Source organism: Podarcis gaigeae (genome assembly GCF_964106915.1).
Source record: "Podarcis gaigeae genome assembly, chromosome: 2".
NCBI lineage: Eukaryota > Metazoa > Chordata > Lepidosauria > Squamata > Lacertidae > Podarcis > Podarcis gaigeae.
In genome coordinates this window covers 61,389,045-61,410,987 of record NC_139679.1, presented here as the reverse complement: position 1 = coordinate 61,410,987, position 21,943 = coordinate 61,389,045, and the positions used below count along the sequence as shown (strand labels likewise).

Genomic DNA, 21,943 nt, shown 5'->3' with positions numbered 1-21,943 from the left:
GATTTAACGGTTTATGTCCTTTTTAAAAGATAGGTGTTTTATTGCTCTTGCCAGGTGTTTGAAGCTGTCATTTCTTGGATAAATTATGAGAAAGAGTCTCGCTTGGAACACATGGCTAAGTTGATGGAACATGTCCGCCTCCCTCTCTTGCCCAGAGATTACCTTGTACAGGTTAGTGTTCTTCTAGTATCTACAGCACTAAAAGTTTAATAATATACGCTTGGGCTGCTTGTTTGTGGCTTGCCATCAATCAAAAGAACCTTGGATAGCCTTCATAATTATGTGTGTGCCATCCTTTGACAACTACCAGTTTGCATACAGGGCAAATAGATCCACGGAAGACGCTATCACTACCACTCTCCATGCTGCTCTGTTCCATCTGGAGCAGCCGGGGAGTTATGTGAGGCTGCTGTTTGTGGATTTTAGCTCTGCTTTTAACACTATCCTCCCCCATAGACTGGTGTCCAAGCTAGAGGCGATTGGACTCTCCAACTCCACCTGTCTCTGGGTTTTGGACTTTTTGTCAGAACGTTCTCAGAGGGTTAGAGTAGGGTCACATATGTCCACAGCCCTTAGCCTTAACACCGGCTCACCACAGGGTTGTGTGTTGAGTCCCCTGCTCTATACTCTCTATACGTATGATTGTACAGCCATTTATTCCAGCAACAAAATCATCAAGTTTGCTGATGACACTACGGTGGTGGGGCTCATTTCAGGAGGGGATGAGTCCGCCTATCGGGACGAGGTGGAGCGGCTTTGTGCTTGGTGTGGAGAGAACAATCTGGCTCTTAATACGACTAAGACCAAGGAATTGGTGGTGGATTACAGGAAAAAAAAGGCGGACATTCAGCCCTTGTATATCAACGGGGAACGGGTGGAGAGGGTGGCGGAATTCAGGTTTTTGGGAGTGACTATCGATCAGGGCATGACTTGGAGCGCAAATACCACTGCTCTGGTGAAGAAGGCCCAGCAGAGAATTTATTTCCTCAGACTTTTAAAGAAGAACAATCTGAGTGAGAGACTGCTGGTGTCCTTCTACCGAGGCTCCATAGAGAGCATTCTCACATACTGTATTTGTGCCTGGTTCTCCAGCTGTACAGCTAGGAAGAGGAAGGTGCTCCAGAAGGTCATAACCACAGCCCAAAGGATTATTGGTCATCCCCTCCCATCTTTGGAAGAACTGTACGGTTCCCGTTGTCTTAGGAAAGCAAACAATATCCTGCAGGATGCATCTCACCCGGGACACAGTCTGTTTGTACTACTGCCTTCTGGCAGGAGATACAGAAACATCAAGTCAAGGACAAATAGACTGAAAAATAGTTTCTATCCAAGAGCTGTGGCCTTCTTAAATGCAGTAACTCGATAGTGTGACCTGGGAGTTTGATGGGTGTGGGTGTGGGTGTGGCTGGAATGTGGTTTGTTTGGTTGTTGTTGTTGTGTTGCTTTTGTTGTTTTTAAGGGATGGCATCCAATTTCGTTGCACTTGTGCAATGTTGCACTTGTGTAATGACAATAAAGAATCTATCTATCTATCTATCCTAGCAGATAAACATGTTCTGAATCTCCTTTTCACTTGAAGGTTCTGCTGGGCAGAGAATGAGAGCTAACCTTGTCCATAAAAACTGGTGCAGTGTAAAGCTGTCACTTTTGTGTCCTGATAATACAGAAATTTGGGGTATTTGTCTTTAGCAGATACATTGTTGAGCTTTCTTCACTGATAGATTAAGTGGGGAAGCACTGGAGAAAAGTACTGCCAGTTTATGCGAAGATGGCCATTCTCTTTGTTTAGTATCTACATGTGCACTATAGTTACTTCCAAGCTTTTCTTTTCACAGAACTGTGTTTTTTTCTTTTAAAAAAGATTCCAAATTTTTAAAAAGAACCTGGGGATTGAAGCTGCTGACACACAAGCATGCATATCTCCTTGTTGTTTCATTACTGTCGGTTTCTGAAGTTGTGTGAATGTTTTGATTCCTTAAAATACCATGTCTGGAACTGCTAGTGCAAATTAATCTTAGTCACAGTTCAATTATGCAGCTGAACATTCAAAATACAGCCTTTTGCATTGTTGACTTCTAAAGGAGAAAGAGCCCTATGCATTTGTGGAGTTCTGTCTTTTCTGGATTGTGACTTGAGCCCCAAACATGTGAGGTTTTGGATTGCTGCCACTATGGTGTGTGTGTGTTTGTGTGTGTGTGTGTGTGTGTGTGTGTGTTACATCTCAAAGCTTTTGTCTCCCAAGTTATACGATCTCATAGTTCCTTGTCTTCTGGAGCTTGTATTAAGTAGTGTTGTAAATATTTTAAGATGGGATTGCTGTAGTTATGCACTAATCAAAACATTTATACTAAGCTTGCACAGTTTAACAGAACACAAGCATTACTGCACAGTTGAAGTAGATAATATTGTAGTGAGTGAAATAGGGGAATGGGATAATGATGTGGAAGAAGCAGTTTGGGGTTTTATTTCTACTGCTACACTGAAATCATGAATGAGCATTACAGCGGCCTGCTAGTGACACTTTTTAAGAAGTCTGATAATAGCCATTGTACTAATATCTTTGTTTGTGTCTTCAGACAGTTGAAGAAGAAGCTTTAATCAAGAACAATAACACATGTAAAGATTTCCTTATTGAGGCCATGAAATACCACTTGCTTCCTCTGGATCAACGGCAGTTGATAAAGAATCCTAGAACAAAACCAAGGACCCCAGTCAGTCTGCCAAAGGTAAGCTATTTTTTTCTTGCTGAAATATCCAAGATGATGGTCACATGCCCCCTTTACATGGATGGCCATATGCACAGTGGTTAGAATTGCATGATCATTCCCTCTTGAAGGAGGATTGGGTGTATGCACACATATCTGCACACAGTGTTCATTGCCCTTTTGCACACATGAATGTCCATTAAATTGTCAGCATGTTGGAAAGAGACTTCCCACTTTGACATGGGTAAATGGTTCAACTTTGCTGAAGTTCCTGTAGGTGGTAATGGTGGTACATGTTTTGTTTTTGTTTTTTGACTGGGGCATATGTGAATCAACCCATGGAAGAAGTATTAGCAAACCAACAGTCCTCTTACACCATTTGCTAGAATAATTTCTTACCAAACAGAGAAATGTTGCGGTTTCATGTTTTGACAACTACTGCTACTCCTATTCTAGTTTTTCTATTAAAGCTGATTCAGAACCCATTGCAATCAGCCACTGTTCCATAAACTTGGCTCTGCCACACTACTGCATGGAGAAATGCCAGTCAGAGGCAAAAAGGGAAAGTTTGCTCTGTTGTTGTGTGTTGTTATATCCCAGATGGTGTTGGGATGTTGGGTTAAAGTGGTTCTCAAAGCAAACAGCCAGTAAAGGAGCACTATGGTTTTAGTATGTGCACGTGTTTTGAAAACTTTGCCATTTTGAATGCAGCTAGGTTTATGCACACATACACAGTGTGTGTGTGTGTGTGTGTGTGTGTGTGTGTGTGTACAGTGCTTTTTTGCCTGTGGGGACGCAGGGTTATGCATACGCCTAAACATTTTATGGATCTAAGTTTGGCCTCATTGAGGGGCAGTATTTCAATATGAGTAGGAAAATGAGTGTACCCCTAAACATTTTTTAAGAAAAAAAGCATGGTGTATGTATATATAATCTAAGCAAACACAGAGCCATTAAATGCTTGTTCAAGTAATTCCCCCTCCCCCCATTATCATGGGAATTATAATCTCCCTTTGTTAAAACTAGTCTCTCTTGATACTAAGCACCATCAGCGTTTCCATTGTTCTTAGAATTTTCATATCATTGCCAGGCTGTTATCAAATGCTTTTATTAAAATGTAGCTCTTCTGGGATCTGAACTAATTACCTTTTGCAAAGGAAGCTAGATGATCTGTGAAAGCTAGAGTACATAGGCTTTGCCCAAAGGCTTCAATCAGTATTTTATCCAATAATGTATTGACTGCACTTCCAAGTTCAGTATCATTCAAATGCCAACTTCTCATGCATCTGAAGTAAACTTTGCTTTTTTTTCTTGGGTGAGTTCTCACATAGCTGATAGTGTGTTGGTTTCTGCTTCCTTCACTGAGCAGCGAAGTGCTTGTCACAAGACAATGTTTACATTCCACAGTCAAGTGCTGTTGGGTTTTCTCACGGGAAAGGAGACTGGATGTGACGTACACTGGTTTCCTGTTTTTCACTGTTCTTTGCAGTTCAGTGTGATTCTCTCCGTGCTTTAGAGGAGAGAGGATGCCTTTCTCTGCTCCGGCAGAGGGAAGATGTTTTTCTGTAAATTACCAGCTTTGAAGTGTAAATAAAGTAATATAGAGCATGTTGGCACGTACTTTTCATCATTCCGCTGTGCACTGGACACTGCTTATCTCCAACATTTGGTTATGGGCCCAGAAAAACGCAGTGTTTTGAGAATGGACTCCAGAAGTCGGGCTCCTGGCAAAGGAACAAAGGAGCAAAGAATTGGAGTGCCGGCAAAGGATCGGAATGCAGAGGGCCGGATCGGACGATATCTCTGCGCGTCAAGATGATTTGATGAGGTATGTGCTACAGCTCCGGGCAGCCTGCCAGCTTCTAATTAATGGCTTTATGGCTGGACTTTGAACTATTATAGCCGGTTTTGCCGTGGCACAGGCAAAAGGCTAGAAGGATAAAATTTTTCCTATGCTGGGGGAAATCGAAAGTAAAGCAGCTGCAGCAGTGTCGCAGCATGAATTTAAGACAGCAGAGAGAACTTTCACTTTTGAACTTGCCTTTGGAATGCGGTTTGAAGCAGCTGCAGATAAGCAAAGCAGTTAAGCAGAAAGGCACAGGTTCACAAAGCAGAGGCTGTTTTTGAATTTGCTTTTGGATTGAAGCAGCTGTAAACAGACACAGCTTGTATGAAGCAGCCTGATTTAAAGCAGCAGAGATGACGCAGAAGGCTAATGCCAAAGTCATGATGGCTAGCTGCAGAAGGCTGGATGAGGCAAGTGGGGAATTTGATGCCAATCAGCCAAATGCTCAACTCACAGTAGCCAGTGATACTGCCATGATTCTGAATGGAGCAGACCGCCAGGGTGATAGCTGCATGGGCAAGGGGGAGTCTTCACAGACGTCATCCCATAGTGCAGTGGAACCACCAGATGGCGCCAAAGCTTTGAAGGCAGTGAAATGCTACTCGTGTGGACGTCTAGGCCATATGAAGAGGGAATGCAGATATCCCAGGGCCAAGACAGAGCAGCGCAGCGAAAGCTCATCGCGTGGAAAAGGCCGAGGCAAAGGCAAAGGTCCGGTGTCCAGGACAACGCAGCACAAGGCAATGGTCTCACGCTTCACTCCAAAGGTTGCAGAGGTCCAGAAGACGTCTAGATCTTTCTTCGTTGTTGATTCGGCTGCAACGCATCACATGTGCAACGATAAGCGACTGTTCGTGTCTTTTACACCGCAGGAAGGTGCGATTCACCAGGCGGATGACCACACAATCCCCAGTAAAGGCTACGGAACTGTTGTTCTTCACAGTTTGGACTTATCGATACAGGATGTGCTTTATGTGCCAGATGCCAAGCATAATCTGCTCAGCATTGGACAGCTGAATGAGCGGAAAATTGACGTTTCCTTTAAGAACAAAAGGTGCATCATCACAAAGAAAAATGATTATGTATTGCATGCTGAATATGTTGATCGTTTGTATGTTTTGTATTTTGATGATGTTGTGCAGGATGACACTTGTTGCATTGCAGGTTATAACAAAAGTTTGCATGCAGAATGTATTCACGATTTTCATCGAAAATTTGGTCATTTGCATTTTGAGGCAGTATCTAAAATGCCTGCCTTGGTTGAAGGTATGACTATTAAACCCTGCAGGTACCACATGAAGTGCAAGGCATGCGCAGCAAACAAGGTAAAAATGGCTGCGAAAGGTAAGGTGTCTAGTAGGCAAGCTACAGAACCATACCAGGTTGTTCATGCTGATTTGGTTGGACCATTAGCGCCCTCTTTGGGTGGAAACAGGTACTTCATGGTTCTCATTGATGCATTTTCCAGGTATATTTATGTGTACAATCTCAAGCAGAAATCAGAGGCTTTTCCAAGGTTCAAGGAATTCTGTGCTTGGTTGGGAAATGTGCATGGTAAGAAGGTAAAGACTCTTTTCAGTGATCGCGGGGGAGAATTCACTTCTCAGCAGTTTGAAGCTTTTCTGACTGAGAAAGGAATTCAACACGATTTGTCTAGTCCTCGCTCGCCGTGGCAGAATGGACTTGCGGAACGAGCAAATCAGACATTGCTTCAAGGGTTAAAAACCTTGCTGCATGATGCCAATCTTCCAGAGAGTTATTGGGCCGAAGCTCTCTCATGTTTCACTTACAGTTATAATCGCAGGTTATCTTCAGCGATTGGTTGTACCCCCTATGAGAAGATGTTTGGCAAGAAGCCATACATCAAACACATGAAAATTTTTGGTTCTGACATGTGGGTTCACTCACCACAAAACTCCAAGTTAGACAAGCGTGGGTTGCATGGTATCTTTCTAGGTTATCAGAAAGGGTCTTACAGAATAATGATGACTGACTCTAAGGAAATTAAGCTCACAAGAAGTGTTGAGTACAATGCCAAGTGGGGGGAGAATGTGGGAATTTTCCAATGTTATCCTGATGACAGTGATGAAACTGAGGATAGTCAAAAGCAACCGCAACAACCCACACCCACTGATGAAGGTTCTGATTCTGAGTCTGAAACTGAATCGGGTGATTCAGAGGATTTCAAGAGTGCGAAAGCCTCTATGCGACCCTCTGAAAGCTCTGATCAAGAATTGGAGGAACCATTGTTCACAATAGGTCACTTTTCTCCTAAGAAGGAAGAGGAGAGTGTTGAAGACTTAAGGCTAATTCGCAGGTCACAGAGAGCAACAAAAGGCAGACCTCCAAAGAGATTTGCTGATGAGTTTGCTAAGATAGCAGTAACAGCTGTTAAAAGCTCCAAGAAGGTATTTGAACCTTCAAGTTTCCAAGAAATCCAGGATTTGGATTCAAAGGAAGCTGAGCCATGGTTAAATGCCATGAAGGCTGAGCTTGATTCCTTGGAAAGGAACAAAACATGGGACCTTGTTCCAGTAGTTCCAGGAATGAAACTGCTTGGAAGCAAATGGGTCTTCAAAGCGAAGACAGATCAAAATGGCAAGATAGTCAGACACAAAGCCAGATTGGTAGCCAGAGGTTTTGCACAGGTACCAGGTGAAGACTATCACGAGACCTACTCACCCACCGTGAGGTATGAGAGCATTAGGCTTATGCTCAAGCTAGCTGCAGAAGAAAATCTACACATTAGTCACCATGATGTGAATACAGCTTTTCTGTACGGATCTCTAGATGAATCACTTTATATGCTTCCACCTGATGGCGTACAGGTAAAACAGGGATTTGTTTGTGCTCTGAAGAAGTCCCTTTATGGTCTCAAACAAAGTGCACGGTGTTGGCACACAAAACTCACTGAAGTATTGTTTTCTCTAGGTTTTAAGCAAGGGAAAGCTGATCCATGCGTATTTGTCAAAGAGGAGGGGCAAAAGAAACTATATTGTTTGTTTTATGTTGATGATCTTTTATTCTTTTGGAAGGATGTCACAATGTACAATAATGCCCTAGCTCAATTGAAAGAGCACTTTGACATGAAAGATCTTGGTGAGGTAAACAACTACCTATCTCTGGAAATAGAGAGAGATCAAGATGGTAACATCATAGTACACCAGTCACGTAAAATTGCTGATGTGTTAAGCAAACTAAACCTGATGGATGCTAACCCTGTAGACACACCGATGACAACAGGTTATCAGGTAGATGACACTGGAGAAGCATTTTCTGATACTACACTGTACAGAAGTGTGCTAGGCAAGCTAAACTTCATTGCCAGATGTTCAAGACCTGACATTGCTGTTAGCTGTAATTTGCTAAGCAGACAAGTCAACAATCCTACTGTTAAGGATTGGAAAGCTCTGAAACGCATAGCGCGGTATTTGAAAGGCACTATGCATTACAGACTGAGATTTAACAATCAGAAGTCTGGTGGTCTTGAGATATTTGCAGATGCAAGTTTTGGAAGTGACACTACAGACAGGAAAAGTACGTCTGGAGTTTGCTATAAGTACAATCAGGGTCTATTTGATTGGTCATGCAAGAAGCAAACAACAGTTAGCTTAAGTACTTGTGAAGCTGAACTGAATGCACTGTCTTATTCACTTAAGGATTGTGAATGGTTGTTACAATTGTGCAAAGACATGAAAATTCCTGTCAAATGTCCAATCCAGGTTTACCAGGACAACAAAGCATGTTTGGCTTTGCTGAATTCTGAAGGTTGTAAGCAAAGCACGAAGCACTTGCAATTAAAGTTGCAACATGCTAGGGAACGTATTCAAAAGGGACTCGTAACGGTGTCCTATATGCCAGGTAATGAAATTCCTGCTGATGTATTGTCCAAGATTGTATCAAGGGATCAACACTGTACCTATGTGCAGAAGTTGGGTTTGTACTAATATTGTACGAACACGCTGCCCAGTGATGTTCACAGAAAGGGGGAGGATGTTGGTTTCTGCTTCCTTCACTGAGCAGCGAAGTGCTTGTCACAAGACAATGTTTACATTCCACAGTCAAGTGCTGTTGGGTTTTCTCACGGGAAAGGAGACTGGATGTGACGTACACTGGTTTCCTGTTTTTCACTGTTCTTTGCAGTTCAGTGTGATTCTCTCCGTGCTTTAGAGGAGAGAGGATGCCTTTCTCTGCTCCGGCAGAGGGAAGATGTTTTTCTGTAAATTACCAGCTTTGAAGTGTAAATAAAGTAATATAGAGCATGTTGGCACGTACTTTTCATCATTCCGCTGTGCACTGGACACTGCTTATCTCCAACATAGTGTCCTATTGCCATTTAAGGCTCCGAATAAGATCAAGGATTTCTGTTTGCTGTTGAAAATGCTCTCATGATAACTTTTCTCCCTTCCTACCAAGGTAATGATGGTGGTTGGTGGGCAAGCACCTAAAGCCATTCGGAGTGTAGAGTGTTATGATTTTGAGGAGGAGCGATGGGATCAAGTTGCTGAACTTCCTTCTCGGAGATGTAGAGCAGGTAAATATGTTCCCTATTAAAAAAAATAGCCTCAGTCATAATCACAAAAAATATTTAGGACAGATTTTATATATTCAGTTGAATTTCAGGCTATACAGTAAAACATTAGAGTTAGCCCTTCTCTGTTAACAGATCCAGGCTCTCTTGGATGAGACTGATTTTCTAGATCCATTTCAGTTGGGGTTTAGGCGTGGTTTTGGCATGGAACATACCTCTGTCACCCTGTATGATGGCCTTTGTTGCGAGAGAGACAGGGGGAGTGCAACCCCATTGATTCTGCTTGAACTCTCGGCAGCTTTTGCTATGTTAGTTGTGTCTGGCAGGCAGTTAGGCTTGTTTTGATAGAACAATCTCCTCAGCGCCCTGTTGAATTCCACCCAGTAATAACAGTCTCATGTAGTTCAGCAGCCAGCAAGAGCCATTTCATATCAATACTTTTGTGTAAGCTGAACATACATAGCATGAGTGCAACAAATGTGATTTCAGATATTGTGCTCTATTCCCCTTGTTTGAGCATACATTAGTTGGCAAACCCAGCCTTTTTTAATGTAATGTATGAAATAGTGAAATGCTTCACTGTGGCAATGGTGCCATATGAGGCCATAACATTTGAAAGCTTGCTTTTCCCATGGATCAGACCAATTGAATAGAGAGATTCCATGCCAATGCCAGGCTTACCATCTCATAAACGTGATTCATGAAACAAGCAGCATTCAAACTTTACAGGTTCCATATGTAGTTGTCACCATACTGGAATATTGCTTGGTGACCTTCCTGAAGTTCTGGTAGGAAAAAGAGAAAGAAAATAATTGTCCTATAGGCATGACCTGCCTTCCATTTTTCTGTCTCCCAATTTGTTTTTAACAGGGGTGGTATTCATGGCAGGCAAGGTCTATGCTGTGGGAGGTTTTAATGGCTCTTTACGAGTCCGAACAGTAGATGTATATGATGGAGTGAAAGACTTGTGGACGTCAATAGCCAGCATGCAAGAAAGACGAAGCACTTTAGGAGCAGCTGTGCTAAATGAACTCCTCTATGCTGTTGGTGGATTTGATGGAAGCACAGGTAGGTTGCTAAACAAACAAAACTGGGTGAATGCTGTTCATATCTTTGCTCTTAAACACTTTACAAGAACTGTAGAACTTCCTTGGAATTCAGTGCTCCTGATGCTACATTTCAAACCTTCTTCTTTATAAAACAACAAAGCAAAAACCTTTGTTACAACCTGTTTTATTATGTCTGGCGTACTTTTCTGCAGTGGATGGAAGAAATTCTTGGGTGGGTTGCACTTCCCAGTCATTTTTTCAGTGCATGGTTGTTGAGTAATCACAAGTGATGAGAACTGGGGTGATATTTTGAGATACAGATTCTCAGTGCAAAATTATTAGTATTGGGTTTAGTGTCCAGTTCCTGATCCTGAAGTAGTCTCAACCTGCATCCTTTTCCCTTTTTGTCTTGGAAAGATTAAGACAAGAGTATTGCCTGGAAAAATTAAGTCAGGATGGTAACTGTGACAAAGGAGGGATTATACTCTGCTAAATTAAGGATGTAGAAAACTTGCCTTAATATTATTTTCAAAAATAGGTCTTGCATCTGTGGAAGCATATAACTATAAGACCAATGAGTGGTTTTTTGTGGCACCTATGAACACAAGAAGAAGCAGCGTTGGAGTTGGGGTCGTGGAAGGTAAAGACAGCAAACTGCTGAATTGGCCGCAGCAGCACAGTTAAGTGTGATAGCCTAGAAGCAAGCACTTTTTTAAAGACAAAAAATTAAGGCAGTTAACATTGTTGGACTACACTGCGTGTTCCAAAAATCACTCTCCCATCTTGAATGGGAACAGGTTGAGTACAGTAGTGATTGAGACACGCTTAGATGTTAAGTTGTGCCCCCTCCCTTTTCTACTGCGTTGGGAAGTTTATCTTAGTGTTTTGCCATCTGGCCTGGCAGGTATCAAGGCACTGGGAGGAGGGACAAAACCTAGTCTGTCTAGTCTGCACTGATGCTGAGTATACCTCACCCACAAAATCACTGTATTCTGTAAGTTTCAGCAATGTCAATCTCACAGTTCTGCTTAGGTCCTAAACCAGGAGCCAGGAATATTTTTCAGCCCAATGCCAAGCACCACATTCTTATGGACTATCTTATGGGGGGGCTGTATTCTACAGGTAGGTTGGGCAATAGATGTGACCCTTACCTTTCCAGATTTTTCTTCTTACACCCCCATATCTCTCCATCCAGGCAAGCAAGAGGCATTGTCACAGTTTAAGGAAAAATTCCACCTTGACAAATGCATTTTAAGTGGGTGCAGAGTAGGGCTAGCAGCAGATGTGACCTAGGAAGAGTCCTGAGGGCCATTTAGGGTCCTTGAGACCCTGGACCCCAGATTCCCCCCTCCTGCCTTACACTGGTTTTCCATGTGCTACTCGATATGATCCGCCAACCAGAGTGGCTGTGGAATCCCAGATGGTTGGGGTATAAATAATAAAACTATTATTATTCACAATACAAAAATTAATGAACTGAGTGAGAGCTACTTAGTTACACTCAGTGTGAAGAGAACTGCAAGGACTATCAATGGCTTTTTCCATGGCTCTGTGTCTCCATCTTGTGGGAAGTAGATGTTTCACATCTTCTGAAGCGGGGAGATGTGCAAGGTGTGTCAGGAATTTGGGAATTTTTTCATACTCTGTAAGTTCTGACAATGATTTTAAACCTCCTTTTTTCTGTGCCCTCAGAGAAGTCATCCCAACTATCCTTATCCTAAGTATTTTCACTGCTAAATGGTTCTCTATATTTCACAGTGGAAGCTTGGTATGACGTTTTCCCTATTTCCAGAGGTTTTTTGTTGGATTTTTAAATACGGATGGCCGAAAAGATCTTCTCCCCAAATGAAACTTTGGTAGAAACAGCAGGGTTTTAAAGGGATTTGCACTGGATCAGGGAGAAGTACATTTTTGTAACATTATTGTAACATGGCAAATAATGGAACAACCTTCTGCAGCGAACTATCCTTGAGAACATCTCACTTAGCAAGTGTTTGTTGATCTGAGCATTTGGTATACATGATGAAGGTCAACTGAAACATGTTATACGTACAGGTATTTATCAAGCTAGTAGGTGGCTATCACAAAAGGATTGTGTAATTGACATGGTACAAATGATCAGTGATGAAATGTTCTGAAGTGCTAATATTGCCAACTGCTCCTGTTGATGTTCAGTGCTGTATATTCATTTTTTCTAGGTAAACTCTATGCTGTTGGTGGTTACGATGGAGCATCACGTCAGTGCCTTAGTACTGTAGAACAGTATAATCCAGCTACAAATGAGTGGGCATATGTGTCGGATATGAGTACTCGCCGCAGTGGTGCAGGTATCTTACTGTGCTGTTTTTCCTCCTTGTGTATTTGCCACAGCTAAATCTCTGAACAGTACCTATGTTTGTTACAAGAGCTCTTGGAAATAGTACCATGTATGTTGCCCCTTTCCTGGCAATGTGTGATAAGACTAATGATACGGTATTGTCATACTGTTCTCAAATGCTAGGCCTGTAATCGTATTATAAGGGCAGGCCTGTGCAGGATTGGGGGCAGGCCAGGTAGACTTGCTCCAGGCCTCGGAGGGCCAAGCTGGCTGTGGGGGCCCACCAGGGACCGGCTACTTTTCTGTTTGTGTTTATAACTTTATTCTAACAAGACTTCTGCCCCGGGTCTTAGGCATTCTCTGCAAGGGCCTTTATAAGGGTATGAATTGTCCTTCTGCGAGGGATTCCAGTGTTTGGACATGTGAGGAAAACTCCTGCATTGAATATTTAGCTCACTTTTATGATGGAGTTGTTGAACAGCCGCTTAGGAGTAACTTATGCTCTGAAGCTCTCTGAGTTGCTGTCCTCTTGTTTTGCAGGTGTTGGTGTACTTAGTGGACAGCTGTATGCTACTGGGGGACATGATGGCCCTTTGGTGAGGAAAAGTGTGGAAGTATATGATCCTGGAACAAATACATGGAAACAAGTGGCAGATATGAATATGTGTAGAAGAAATGCAGGTATTTATTTTGCACACATATATATTGCCCTTCGGGTATAAGCAACCTTTCAAAGAACTTTACAGTAATACTGAAACAACAACATTAGTTTTATAAGCTGTATCTTGCTGTTCCAGGTATTTAAAATTAAATCCCCATACTTTGTAAGACAGGAAGTCTTGAAGGTGTGTGTGTTTTATGCATCCGTGTCTGTAGTGAGTAACAAGGAATCTGGAATTTAGCAGAGGGAGTTTATGAATTCCAGAACCTCTGTTTTCTTTACAAGAACATTTTTCTTGCTCTCGTGACTTCACAGAGAACATTCAAGTATGGAACAGATTTTGTCATCAGAAAGCATAGAAATAAAGGGTATTTCATTTATTTCATACAACCTCCAGTGGTCAGAAGGCTGAGCCTTTTATACCCTGCACAGCTCCTAATCCCCTATCCTTGCTATTCCTGCTGCCCAGTCCTTGAATTGTGCCCAGTGCTTTAAACAGGGTTGCAAATGGAGCCAATTTGGTTCATTTTTCATTTGTTACAAAACAAATTCCAACAGGAAAATGTCTTTGTTATCTATATGCCAGTCGCTAGCTGCTTTGTAACTGGCATTGCTTAGGAGTTCTGTGAAATAAGAAAAATCAGTGTAGTTCTTAAATCAGTGGTTAAAATGAGTGCTGTTTTAAAAAGGTTCATTCTGCCATCTTGTTTCAAAATGGTGTACAATTGTATCCAAACATAGATGGAAACCTCCATAATCTCAGGAACAGTCATGCAAAATTTGGTTACAATATCTAAAGAGATGTCCAAATACATAATAAATTCAGGGATGCTTTTTTTCCAGATGCCCCTCATGTTATTTTCCCCAAATCCCTTGGATACTGGAGTGTTCTGGGGAAGGGAAATGGCAACTGCCTGTACGCAGGTGACAGGAAGAAACAAAGTAACTCCCTATTCCCACTAAACCCCATCATTGATGTGAGTTATGAAGTGAATGTGATAACATTGAACAAATTACGTGCTTATTAACAAAAATGAATGGAATAATGAGTGACTTTTTTTTGCACATTCCTAAATATTATAAAAATACCTCTCACCTTGGCACAAGAACAGCTTATGAAAATTAATGATATATTACTTCTGAGTACAATTAGAGTGCACAATTTCAGTGTCAATGGTTCATACTTTGTTTGGGGCTTCCTGAACGATCTGGAGTGAATCCAGCCTGAATGCTAGAGTTCCTTCCCCCGCCATGCCACAGCCATGTAAACTTAAAATAACACATTTTTTCCTCCATAGGTGTGTGTTCAGTGAACGGTCTTCTCTATGTAGTTGGAGGAGATGATGGCTCTTGCAATTTGGCATCTGTAGAATACTATAATCCTGTCACTGATAAATGGACATTATTACCAACAAACATGAGCACTGGAAGAAGTTATGCAGGTAAGCAGTACATTGAACCAGGTGGAAGCAGAAGGATGGGCTGGATGAATCTGCATTTCTCAAATCTCTGTTGTGATTCTTGGCAAGGTTAGCAACACTTTTTCCTGGTAGAGAAATTTCACTCCTAAAAGGAACCTGGGCCTTTAACGTGCTACTGCTTGGGATGCAGAAATCCAGCAGATGGTATTTCCCCATCTCTGATGTTCATCTGGCAAAGATGCATCTGTTTAAATTCTACCTACTGTGTTGCCATTACAGGCAAGAGAGTCTCTGGTCAGAAAAGAGTCAGTACCCCAAGTGTATATTGAACTTTCTATAAGTCCCAGTGCAGGTAAAAGGTTACTCCAAAAATCATCTGTATGGTGCCCCAGCTACACCCCTATCTGGACAGGAACAGCCTAACTGCTGTTGTGTATGCTCTGGTATCCTCTAGGTTATATTATTGCAACATGTTATACATAGGACTGGCTCTGAAGTTGGTTTGGAAACTTTAACTAGCACAGGATTTGGCGACCAAGTTGCTCACAGGGGCAAGACAGTTTCAGCATATTACACCAATTCTGGCCTGACTCCACTGGCTGCCAATTGGCTTCCAGGCCTAGTTTTGCTGAATTTGACCTTTAAAGCCTTAAATGGCACAGTACCAAAATACCTCAAGAACTGCCTCTCTCCATATGAACCTCCCAGACTCTAAGATCATCCTCTGAGGCCCTTCTTTGTGTGCCTCCTTCACAAGAGGTCTGGAGAGTGGCAACAAGAGAGCGGGCCTTTTCATCAGTGGCTCCCCATTTGTGGAATGTTCTCCCCAGGGAGGCTCACCTGGTGCCTTCATTATATACCTATAGGTGGCAGGTAAAAATGTTTCTCTTCAACTGAGCCTTGGGCTGATTGACATACAATGCCCTTTTAAATGTGCTGTGGGAGGGGGGGATTATTGGTTTCTTTTTCTTATTTTTACTATGTATTTTGTGGTTTTGTGTAATTTTATGTTGTGAACCACCCTGAGATCTGCGGATCAAGGGTGGTATATAAATTTAATGCATGTGTACTTTCTTCCCTTGTAGGTGTAGCTGTGATCCATAAACCATTGTGACACATGTTCAAGTGAATGCAAAGACAAGAAATAATGACCATCTTGCTTGGTGGGTTTTGGAAGATACTGAAATCTGACTCTTAACTGCCACACTAATATTGCACTCCTAGCATGACAAGTATGTGCTAAGACCATCAACCTCTGCTCAGCAATGGGCAGTGCAGCAACGTGAAAAGTCTTGCTGTGAACATGTTCCAGAAATGAGGTGTTGCTTGTTTTTCTTGGTGCAATCTGCTGTTTTATGTACAGCCAAGACTTGAGTTGGAACTGAATTTCTCAAGATCAAGGAAATGTATCTCTATGGCATGTAACCAGGAGAAAGGGTATTTTGGAATACTTCACTACTGAAGTAGCATATACACTATAATATGTTCTATTTACTTACCAAACCTTTTAGACAAATCTACTACTGAGACTGGAATTTTTGAAACAACCCTCAAAAGGAAACCAGACCTGAATAAATAAGACTGGGAGCTGTAGCTCATATGGTATGTTGCCCCCATCATATGTACATACACTAGTTGACTACTGTAAATGTGTTATTTAGGACACTGGATGTGTACATTGTATGAATTTTATCCTAGATGTAGAACTGAAATTTTCAAACCTATTTTGTATATGTGGTCGGATGAGCCAAGCAGAGTTTTTCTCTAGGGTAAAAGCATACGTGAACTACCCAAAGACTAGTAACCACACTAAAATGTAAGGTTCTAGAGGCGGGTTGGTGGTGGGGGGGAAGGTATTGCTATTTCAGAATTAATTCTGACCACAGTTGACACTGAAAGGGTAGGGGAGTCATAACATGGTGTCGCCTTGACTATTGCCAACAATTCAGAAAACCCAAATGGCACCTGCTTTTTAAAGGGCATCTGGGTACCATGGAAGAGTATTTTAAATTCATCAGCTATGGTTGTCACCAGATTTCCAGGGTGGTGGTGGGATTCAGTAGTGGATTCCAGGGTTACAGCCAGGTTTGGAGAGCTGCATCCAGCACAGTGACTTGTAGGATGATACTGTACATGGATGATATTGTCATGAGCAAAGGCTGAGAGTACCAGGGAAGCCCATCTGAGCAAATGGGACTTCTGAATAACAAACTGGGTTTTCAGCCTTCTATCCAGAATAATAATCTAGTAAATGCTAGCCAAGTTTAGATTAGAACTTCACCCATCCCTATATACCTCTTGCATTTGGCCAAATACCACAAGTTGCCCAAGATATAAAAACCTTTAAGTGTCTTAATGCTTCCATCATGTAGTTGGTTAAGGCTGCAGTGCTGTGCATAATCACCTTGGCGTAAGCTCTGTTGAACTCAGTGGAGCTTACTTTTGAGTAGACATGTATAGGATTGCACGGTAATTCTTCCAGCCATTTTTCCTAACTGCTGACCTTTCAAATATTCACTATGTTTTCCTTATTATAGCTGTGTACTGAAGTTACGCAAACTTTTAAGCATTTAGTCCAAAAGGGAGAGAGAAGTGATTTGGGGGAAATAAGGAAAGCTGGGTCTAGCTAATTGGCTCAACTCAAATCTAAAAACCTCCAAGCTTCTGTTATGTTCACTGTCATCATCCAACTGAGAATTATTTTGTTCCTAGAAAGTTTGTGTTTTTGTAACTTCCAGCTCTTCTGGGATGTGTAATGCTAAGGAAAGCAGCCACAAAAGATTAACAAGGAAGTATCCTTCGTTTCTCTTCCAACCCCTTACTACGTGCATTTTAAAGGTTGTGTGTGTGTGTGTGTGTGTGTGTGTGTGTTTCCCCAAGAGCACTTAACTTATTTCTTATGTAGATAGACAGCTTTTTTATCACTTGCCAAATATCAAGAGTGAAGTAGAATATATAACTGAACTTGCTTTGAACAAGTGTTAATAAGGTAAGATTCTATTATTTTTGACAAGGGCTTTCATCCCTTAAATTGGATATAAAAACAAAACAATTTCCTTAAAAGAGTCTCAGTGCTACATCTTATGATACCTTTTGTACTCTGGCACAGATACTATAGTACAAAATACACCTGAAGAATGCACATACAGGGTGCATAATCGCTCTTCAAAACACAAGTGAGCCTGGTTGTTGCTTGCTCAACACTTGAGTATTTTAAAGAGGAACATGGCAGTTTCTACGTGTGTTTCACCCTTTGTATTTCCTAGAATGCAGCCAGCAGCCAATGACTTGCTTCCAGGGTTGGGGTAGGAAATCTCTTTTCAGGACCTGTTTATGCATTATTCTTTCTGTGTGGAGGATATTAGTGTGCTACATATAGCCCCTGGTGTCTCTGTATGAGTTCAGGGCTGCAGCTCTAATGCTTTGCATTGTTTATACTTCTCTAGCGTGGAGAATCTCCATTTTGTTGCTTTGAATGTCTTGAGAGCACTGTGGAGATTCTCCACAGGATAGCAGCAGTCTTTAGGGCCCCACAGCCCTATTATCTACTTACCTGGGATTAATCTCCATTGAATTCAGTGGAACTTACTTCTGAATAGACAAGTAAAGGATTGCATTGTTCATTCACAATAGCAGATGTGAATCACTCAATAGGCAGAAGATTATTCCGTCAACCTCCACATGAAGAAATGCAATGTGTAAACCACTTAAGGCCATTTAAATACTATGAAATCTTGCCCTCTCATATTGGTTGAAGAATCATTTAAACACTAAGAGTACACCCTTACCTTATTTGATGAATCAGTTGTCAGACACAGATGCACATGTACTGAACATGAATTGATTTTTCTGTTCCCTTCACCACCAAAACTGTATGCCAGTCATATATATCCTTTGACAGGCAGTGAATTTTTGAGTTAACCTAATCTATGATTCATTCCGAAATGGCACCTATGTCCATATAACATCTGGAAAAATTACAAAAAAAACTATGGTGTACTGAGTGTTCATAAATAGTCAGGACCATCAATGGCCTTGCTCTCAGTCACTTACCCACTAGCAAATGGTATATGTCACTTCTGTGTGTAAACTTGCAGTTAGTGCAAGTCAAGTGACCTCATTTTCCAGCTATGCAATATTATTGCTACATAATAAACCAACTGCAATAGTCCCTTTAAAGCGCATTTGAAATATCTCGCATTGTGTGTGCATTTTTAATATTTGTACTCTACCGATAATCTGAGCCAGATCCTTTCAAAGGTTGCCTTTTTATAGGGCTTGAAAATAATAGCTTTAGAGCTTGCAAATTTTAATGCAGCTATTTTTGTAAGATAATTCTGAAGAGTTCTTGGATCTCCTTTGATTTTGGTGGCATTATGATTAGTGTCTAATCCTTACACCATGGGCCCAGTTCTCATCAGCCATTTGTGTATGGTGTCTTGTATATTTTTGCTTGAAAAAGGGAAAATCCTTTGGCTTCTCTTGATTTTATGAAAAGGACACTTCTGGACTTCATGTTAATTAACAGTGTATTGTTTCTTCCATGATTAGTAACATCATAAATTGCTGGATCTCTAAGAAAACAATTGAATTTATTTTTTTGAACTGTGAGTTGTGATTCACTTTCTGTACTGTTGGGCTGGACAAACAGTGCACAAAGTATTTGTGTACTAATACTGCTGTATTTCTCTCTCTGTGTGTGTGTCTTGCTCATACCTGAACATAATGTTCTGAAGCTAAATGTTAAAAGTCAGAATAATGGTAATAGGTTTGGTTGTCCTCTAACTCCTTTTACAGGTTTTCCTCGGACACTGTTCGGAGATACCCAAAATTCATAAATCTGTTTCTACAAATACTCTTTGATTAAATTGTTGGGCAATCTTTTATCCAGAAGCTGGCTTATCAGGTTGTGATGAGATAAGAAGATGACCTTCCATAAGAGTTGTGTGTAGGCCCAAAACCTGGACGCATCCATGCTCTGCATGTCACGACAAATGCTTTGCAGACATCCTTTCCCAGAAACTCCAATCACAGAACTCCCACATGCACTTAAATTCTTAAAAAGTAATTTGGCATGATATCAAAGGGAAACTGCTAGTATGCCTGTGGTACCCCCCCCATCTTTCTCATTTAAATTGCTTTTGTAGCATATCTTCAACCTGTTTTTCAGTCTCAAAAATTAAAGGAGTTTTCCAGACAGTCAGCTTTTGGATATAGCCAAAAGCATTATCTTCAGGGGTATTCAGCACTGCACTGTTTCTACAAAAATCTGAAATGAAGCTATTTTTATTGCCCCAGTCTTTTAGCACTGTTTGAATTTTGTGTGCAAGTTTGCCCGAGTAATTCATTTCAACTGGATCCTATTTTATATTTAACTGTGACTGTGGCTAGCATTGCACAACTAAGCCACAAAAACTGAAGTTTTACTTTTTGCACTATTTGTACACCAATGACTTAAAATACTCTGTTTTAGGAAGCTTATCAACCGAGCAGCTATATTTGTCCAAAAGCTTATTAGCTCATTCTCCCTATTAACTCATAGGACAAATAGATAGAATAATACAGTGTAATTAAAGTTGATTCACATTTGACGTATCTGGAATGATATGAAATTTTGAATTTTCTTAAATGGCACTATTTAAATATAGCCATTCTGTTACATTGCCATGCCATTCATAGGTTTTATTTAATAGTAAAAGGGAATAGCCTGTCAACCCTATAAGAATGGTAGCTTTGCCAAAGTGTTCCATTGCTGAAAAATATAGTGGCTACATTTTATATGCAGTGTGAAACCATGGTTTGGTGTTATGTGTATGAGCAAGCTTAGCTTCAAGATATGTACATGTATTTCTCTCCTTGTTTGGCATAGTTTCTAAACTGACTTCCATAAACTGACTTCCCAGTCTCAAGACACAGCTTGATCCCGGTTTATGGGCAAACTGTAGCCCTGCTCAGGTGTTATGCCTGACGGGAAACGTCCACTCTTGTAGGAGACACAAGGTCACATGCTGTCCTGGCCCTTCTTGTTCAGTCTTCAGACTTCCTGTGTTTATCAGGAAAGGTCTGAAAGGGGCTTTTACCAGCATTTCCTTGAATACAAATAGAAGCCCCCTGTTGGTTCCTGATCGCACAGAGGTTTCTACTTCTGCTCAAGTCAGCAGTGGTAAAAGGGTTCAGATAAACAGGAAGATCAGTAACAGGGAGGGTGGAGAAGATGCACACAGGGACATTGGGGAGTGTGGGGCATGCACAGCCCTGTGTCTCCTACATGGATGATGATATCCTGTTCAGGGTTGAGCAAGACTTATGTTTGAAGCATATCCCAGTTTGCCATGTTTGGATACTATGACAACTGGAAGCCGGTAAGGGTGAAATCCCATTGGGTGATGCTTTTCTGACAGCTGGCTAGCCAGTGCTAGTAAGACTGGCTGGAGATCTTGTCCAAGGCACTTGGTTCTGGCAGGCTTGGTGCTCCAGCACTCCCTCTACATACTGGGGCTGACCATGCAAGGGGAGGAGGGACCCTGCAAGCCCCAGGGACGGTTTTGCTCATGCACACAATACCAAACTACGGTGGAATGAGCTCATTGTTTGATTAATATATTGTGGGCATAAGAATACAGTAAACCTTTTTTCATGAGATCCTAAATTATTTTATTTTCTTGTACAGTAGTGATCATGCTAAGAAGTTTAATTTGTAAATATATTGTATAAAATATGTTTTAAGGCTAACAGAAGATTGTAACAGCGTTCACCTTGAATGCACAGATTTTTTAAAAAAATAATAATAAAATAGACTGAGAAAATGTAGCTGTGATCCATATACAAATTAATTCAACATGCTAATATTTCTTAGGTTTTACAGCCCACTCCTGTGCAGGCTTACTCAAAAGCAAGTCCCACATTGTTCATTGGTACTTATTTGAAAGTAAGTGTATGTAGGATTGCAGCCTTAGTTAAGATCATACTGCACATTACATCCATTGGTTAGTTCCTTATAATTGCTGGTTACTGCCATGGGACCAACTGGTTTGTAATGCAATTCTGTTTCTTTTCGGAAGCAAAACCTAGAATTTAAACGCCACAAAAATCTTAACAACAAAAGGTCAAATCTGTTCTCAAGGATATTGAATTTTGGTTGAATAAAGTTGAGCAAATGAAATTGATCTTGTGTTTATTCTGATTCTGCCAATGTTTTGGAGTTACAGTGAATGGAAATGTAGGACCAAAATAATAGAACCATAGAATTATTAATGATTCATTGTCAATAATCCTAATTATTTTCTGCATGTGTACACCAAGAGGTCAAAACCTGCATGTATCTAAGCAGGCAATGGCTAGTCACTTGAAAAAAATCCAGAGATTTTTGATGCACTTCTTAGCACATAGTATGGGCAAATCATTTTACTTGGA

At 41.1% G+C, this 21,943-nt stretch overlaps 1 protein-coding gene across 6 annotated transcripts in view; it reads left to right on the top strand.

Annotated features, from left to right (window-relative positions):
• Positions 1-21,692, top strand: part of KLHL3 (kelch like family member 3) — a 103,635-nt gene extending 81,943 nt beyond the window's left edge. For 3 of the 6 annotated variants that reach the window (XM_083728477.1, XM_083728480.1, XM_083728481.1), the window contains 9 exons: positions 55-171; positions 2,577-2,726; positions 8,968-9,085; positions 9,953-10,150; positions 10,670-10,810; positions 12,330-12,458; positions 12,989-13,129; positions 14,408-14,551; positions 15,616-21,692. In XM_083728477.1, coding sequence (XP_083584603.1) covers positions 55-171; positions 2,577-2,726; positions 8,968-9,085; positions 9,953-10,150; positions 10,670-10,810; positions 12,330-12,458; positions 12,989-13,129; positions 14,408-14,551; positions 15,616-15,644 — 1,167 coding nt within the window. In that variant the 3' untranslated portion in view covers positions 15,645-21,692. The remainder of the gene's footprint in view (positions 1-54; positions 172-2,576; positions 2,727-8,967; positions 9,086-9,952; positions 10,151-10,669; positions 10,811-12,329; positions 12,459-12,988; positions 13,130-14,407; positions 14,552-15,615) is intronic. The other 3 variants (XM_083728478.1, XM_083728482.1, XM_083728479.1) reach the window with 1 other exon arrangement.
• Positions 21,693-21,943: the final 251 nt, after the last annotated feature.